The 6,000-nt window shown below is 48.5% G+C and overlaps 1 protein-coding gene across 7 annotated transcripts in view; it reads left to right on the top strand.

The window, feature by feature from the left end:
- Nucleotides 1-1,590: 1,590 nt before the first annotated feature.
- Nucleotides 1,591-6,000, top strand: part of LOC139683040 (uncharacterized) — an 89,381-nt gene continuing 84,971 nt past the window's right edge. For 4 of the 7 annotated variants that reach the window (XM_071577761.1, XM_071577759.1, XM_071577763.1 and 1 more), the window contains exon 1: nucleotides 1,591-3,469. In XM_071577761.1, coding sequence (XP_071433862.1) covers nucleotides 2,386-3,444 — 1,059 coding nt within the window. In that variant the 5' untranslated portion in view covers nucleotides 1,591-2,385 and the 3' untranslated portion in view covers nucleotides 3,445-3,469. Of the gene's footprint in view, nucleotides 3,480-6,000 lie in introns of all 7 variants that reach the window. The other 3 variants (XM_071577756.1, XM_071577758.1, XM_071577757.1) reach the window with 1 other exon arrangement.

Below are 6,000 nucleotides of genomic sequence, written 5' to 3'. Positions count from 1 at the left end.
TCTGTCACTTTATCAGGGTCCTCTAGTTATTATGGGGTGAATTTCCAAATCATTGGAGCAGAGAATTTCCCCAGAAACTGGCCCATTCTCTCCCACATTCCATGCCACTCTTGATTATCCACCCTCAGGGCAGATATCTGAAGACCTTCCTAGAAATCTGTCTTGACTCTAAACAGGGTGTAGATTGCACCGAGGAGACATAACAGACATAGCAACAAGAACATGCTTTCCTTAACATCCAAAGGGAATTAAAAATTCTCAAAAGGTGTTGTAACAAGCCTGAAGGGGGAAAAAGGGGTGAAAGGCTGGGGAAAATCATTCTCCTCTGTTCCCCCCATAGGCTGGGTATGATTATTATTGAATTCTCACAGGTAGTACCCAAGGCCAGGGCAGGAGAGCAATACTGAACACACATCCCAAATGACCCTCATTGCCCTTGATGTTATCATGTCATAAACTGATATCACACAGTACAGGAACAAAGCAATTCTGATCCCTCTCCCTGCTCTGAAAATGATCCCTGTGAGGAGTACATAAGGGAATATACACAGGGGTAGGTACCACACTCACATGAACAGACTAAGCAACATTTTGACCAGTGGCTTTGTACCTAAAACAGCAAATGCTTATGTGAGAAAAATTCTCTATTTATTAAATTTTTACAATGATAACAGAGTTTGTGAAACAAAAAAAGACAATCAGAAAGGTTTACTTACAACACATGTTGTGGTGCCCTGGCTAAAATCCAATCCCCAAAGCACACCCAAAAATTCAATTTTCCCCCTCTTAAAGGCTACCAAATCTCACTCCGTTCACGTCACCAAAAGGGTGTTCCCTCGCCTCCGATTGGTTTTGTTATGTCAAGAGGTGGGGTTTAGATTAAAATGGAAGCCTCTATGGCTGCCACGTGGTGGTGGGGTTTACTTCATTTACATTTATTTCGCAATACCTAGTTCCCATTCCCATGTTTCCCTAGTACCTGCCCAGACATGTACAGGAACCTTACAACTTCATGGTATGCCTACAGATTAGTAAATAAAAAGAGAAAAACCTTTAAAAATGCATGCATTTCCCTGTTTTTGTTAGTAACTTTTGATTAATTCTTCTGCTTGGAAAAAAACCCCGTTTATTTATTTCTCACAATCCCCCCTTTTTCTTTTTATTAATGGTGTTTTTACGAGCATGACACATTAAATTTTTTTTCATTCTTCTGGGCTTGTTCCCATTTAGCTAATAGTTCAGTATGTTGTCTATGTTTTCTATCTTCTTGGAGCATTCCTGTAGAGAGAGGTTTGGCCCTGACCCTCCATTTGCACAACACACTGTCTAAGAGCTGACAGGCTGGCAAGGTCACTGTGTCGTTGAGACAGCCTGAGAGCCAGGTAAACAACTTCAGACCCAAGGTAAAGATAGACTAGGTGACGCCAAGGGAGAGCTGCTTGGTGCGTGATCGCTGGCTCCCAGCCAATGAGAGCAGACCACCGCTGCGTGACCAGAGACCTTCAGCCTATCCAAAGTTGTTGTTGTGCTTGTGTTCACTCCAAAACCCTATATAAGTTGTTTACCCCCGAATAAAGTGGGAACGTTCCTGATGTTAACCTTAGCGTACGGCTCTGATCTCTATGAGAATACGCAGGTGTGACTGGAAGTCCAAAACCCGGTGTTCCGTGCAGGGTGGGCCGGCAAAGGCTCAAAGACCTCTCTCACAACGCACCTTCCCCAACAAATGGTGGAGAATCACGGGGCAGGTCCCGGCAGAGCATGAGGGTCGGAAGTCACTTGCAGCATCCCAGAGGAGACTGACCCAGAACGGGAGCTGAGTTTTGGTAACGCTGGGCGCGAAACGGGACCGCGAGCGGGCGTGAGACGGGACCGCGCCGGAGCGGAGACGTAACAGCTGGAGGGGCAAGATAGGGGACCGAAGACAGAGTGTCTTGAGTCTGGAAAGAGGAGTCGTGACCCTCTCCCTGTCGCCGGGCCGAAGGGGCCCTTTTAATCAGAAAGATGGACAGAGGAAAAAGGACCAGGACTAAAAACTCCTGAGTCGGGTAGGAAAAGTTTCAATTTTCCCCTCTGTCCTGGCCGGTCGCTAGAGAAAACGACCGGGAGATCACTGGTTCGTCGTGAGCGACTGGACCCGGTATCATTAATATGCGCAAAAATGGAGCTTGGATATGCTACAGCACAGAGCCTCTTAATTAATATTACTGCGAAACGAGGCGAAATGGCAAATGAAAAATCCCTCCACAGCCCGATAGCTTGGGCTCGGGAGCAGGGCTTTTTTACGACTCCATCTGTGCTGTTTGACTGGGTTAAGTGGCATGAGTTAGGAGAACTTATGTGGAAAAATCATATACAGGGCAAGGACAAAGAAACATCTCCATTATGTGGTACCTGGAAAAGGTTCATGACGCTTTAAAAGAACTCAGGGCAGAAGCCAGGTTTGCCGCCGCAGTGGTGGGACTGCTTGGACAAGGAGCAGGGTCAGTTTCTCCCTCCGCACTGCCGCTTGAGCTAGTCCCATCGGGGGATGAGCCCCGCTCTCCGAGAAATGTCTGCATGGGGTTTGCAGAGGGTAGTTTCGCTGTGGGAGGCATGGCAGCACGGCCACGGCTAGCCGTGAGTGATCTTTTGTTAAGTTCTGAGCCTGGAAAAGCAGGGAAGGCGCCGCCGTCCCCCGGGACCGTGCCGCCGCTGTGCGAGCCGCCACCGCCGCCGTGCGGGATTGTGCTGCCGCCGCCGCTCCCCAGGATCGTGCCGCTGCCGCCAGGGACCGGGAGCATGCCACCGGGGACTGGAGCTGGGCCGTCGCTGATCGGGGCCGCGCCGCCAAGCGGAGCCGTGCGCGTGTTTTGCCACGGGACCGGAGCGAACCGTGCCGCGCCAGAACAAAGCCTGCACACGCCGCCGGGGACCGCGCTGCCGCTGCTACTGCCGCTGCCGCCGAGCAGAACCGCGTGCGTTGCGGAGTCGAACCATGCCGCGCCAGAACAAAGAGATTCCCTGCTGCCGGCCGGAAGCAGACTGCTGGAAAACCCGGAAGCGGCGAACAGTTTTCCTGCAAAAGGGAGCGGACCCGGGTGTCACTCAGATGTGGTTCTCACGCCTCCTCCAGTTCCCACGGTGTTTTCCATGCCCACTGCAGCGTCTCTAGCTGAAACACAAACAAACGCCACGGCTTGCAGAGACGGAATGCTGCTTCTTAAAGGGATAGACGACTTAACATCAGACCAGTGGATTAACATGGGAAGAAATGCCATTCTCGGTAGTAAATGGCCCGATACAAGGTCTCTAGTATGCCCAATAATCAGAGACATCAACAGAGCTCGCCAGTATGAACCCCAACAGTGGAAAGTAATGCAACAAGCTAAAAAGACCCTACAGGAAGAAGGGTTAAAAATGGAAACAGGCAGAGCGATCCTTGACTGGCTTCATACAGCATAGACCAACTGCCCAAATGACTGTAAAGGTATTGCAAGGTATTTGCTATCTCCTTCTCAGTTGATCATATGGGAAAAAGAGTGGAAAAGGCTTGCGCAGGTGGAGGCTGCCAGACCTCGTCTGGCCAATGACCCCCTCCATGGGCTAACACCAGAAATCCTGGTAGGAGATCATGCATTTGCAGATGTGCAAATGCAGGTGCAATACCCAATGGAAGTTCATTACATCACGGCACGATTAGCTAGACAAGCCTATTATGCAGTGCGTGAGGCCATCCCGTCACCCTCCTTTACTGCAGTGAAGCAAGAAGAATCAGAACCGTACCAACAGTTTGTGGACAGGCTGTACCAGGCCATAGCTTCACATGCCGGACTAGGAGTTCACAAGAAGAGGTCCATGTTCCACCTGTTAGCATTTGAGAACGCTAACCAGAGGACCAGGTCCGTGTTGGCCACACTTCCAAGATCAGCTGACATCTTGGAAATGCTTGAGGTGGCAGCCAGAGTAAACCAGCACAGCCACACTCAGGCTGTAGCAAGAGCTTTTGCTGCCATTGTCAGGCCAGCTCGAAAGCGCCTTGCTGCTATGGCACATCAGGTGGTCAAATCCAGGACTTGTCTCAGTGTATTCCTTGCTTGTATGTTTTGCCTTGTTGCTGTTGTTACTGGATGGTGTGTAGATCAAAAAATGTGGGTGGTGTCTGCCCGGCAGGCAAATCCGGAAAGGTTTTGCTCAGGTAACATCGCCAATGAATCCAACAGAGTATGCCTTATAGGAATGCCTTACTATAACAGCAAAGATTTCATTCCTTATGGTATTGAGGAGGCAAAGATGTCTATTAGTTCAGTTCAGTTCTGGGCCCCTCAGTTCAGAAAGGATATTGAGATGCTGGAGCGGGTCCAGAGAAGAGCAACAAGGCTGGTGAAGGGACTGGAGCACAAGCCCTATGGGGAGAGGCTGAGGGAGCTGGGGTTGTTTAGCCTGGAGAAGAGGAGGCTCAGAGGTGACCTCATCACTGTCTATAACTACCTGAAGGGAAGTTATAGCCAGGTGGGGGCTGGTCTCTTCTCCCAGGCACTCAGCAATAGAACAAGAGGGCACGGGCTTAAGCTCTGCCAGGGGAAATTTAAGTTGGATATCAGAAAAAAATTTTTTACAGAGAGAGTAATCAGGCATTGGAATGGGCTGCCCGGAGAGGTGGTGGATTCACCATCCCTAGAGATTTTTAAACACAGATTGGACGTGGCGCTGGGTGCCATGATCTAGTAAATGAACTAGAGTTGGACCAAGGGTTGGACTCGATGATCTTGGAGGTCTTTTCCAACCCAATCGATTCTATGATTCTATGATTCTATGATTAAGGCAATATGAGGTAAAGATCAATTAAAGTGTGCGGGAACAGGTAGAAACCATCCCTGCTGTGCTAACCACACAAGTGCTTGTATAGGGGAAGCCACTGCAAGGGTCATGTGGCAGTTAAATACCTCAACAGAGAGGGAACCCCAGGAGCTAATGTTAGTGGGGTCACTCCCCGGAAATGAGTCATGTGTTGAGTTTCACCCTGTCCATTCTAGTGTGACAGAATGGTCAAAGGAACACTGGTCACAGCAATATTTCCCTGTAGGAAGCACAGATGTTACTCCTCTCACAATAAGAGTTACACTAATAACAGCTGGTGTTGGAATGTTGTTGGGTCAAAGGTTACAGGCTACCCAGAAACAAGATTGGTTCACACGAAAGGCAACCAAAGAAGAGCATTACCCCCTGAATATTTTCTGATTTGTGGTGACCGAGCTTGGCGTGGTATACCTGCCCAGGTGAGAGGTGGACCATGCTATTTAGGTAAGCTGACCAAGTACACACAATCAATGCAAGGTCATGTTTGGTGGCATAAAGATTTTAACCCTCAGCTAAAAAGCTCAGATCAGCAGCTTTCAAAGGCTTGCCGTAATCAGGCTGACAATAACGCAATAATACATTGGAGCGCTACAGCTAACTTGCTCACATCGGGTTTTGCCCCAGTTGGCGTAGACAGAGCATTACGCTTGGTGCAGAAACTGAATTGCTGGGTACAAGAACAACTGAATATCATTACGAGAACGCTTGCTGACACTTTGGCAAATGCTAACAGTATGCAGCAAGCAGTGCTTCAAAACTGAGCAGCACTCAATTTCTTGTTAATGATTCATGGTTACAGCTGTGATGAATTTGAGGGACTATGTCACACAGAATTGACCAAGCATTCCAAGAATATCCGTGATAAGATCCAAATGTTGAAAAACAATCCTGACAGAGTGATTACTAACATTTTTCCTCTAGAAGAGTGGGTTTCTCCCTTGAGCCTAACCAGTTGGCAAAATGCCTTGTTGGAACAGGGAGCCCTAATTCTGACTGTTACTATAATTTGTTTAATTGCTCTTGTTAGTACAAGTTTGCTGATATGATCTTTTTATTAGCTGTCTTTAGCTCCAACCAAATGGGAACAGTTTAATTTGCCGGTACCTTTAGCCTGGTAATGACTTTCTTTCACACCTTAAAGAGCATTGAGAGAGTGCTCTC

Source organism: Pithys albifrons, chromosome 26, assembly GCF_047495875.1.
Source record: "Pithys albifrons albifrons isolate INPA30051 chromosome 26, PitAlb_v1, whole genome shotgun sequence".
NCBI classification, from domain to species: Eukaryota; Metazoa; Chordata; class Aves; order Passeriformes; family Thamnophilidae; genus Pithys; species Pithys albifrons.
The sequence above is the reverse complement of the archived record's forward strand: the minus strand, read 5'-3'. Positions and strand labels throughout refer to the sequence as shown.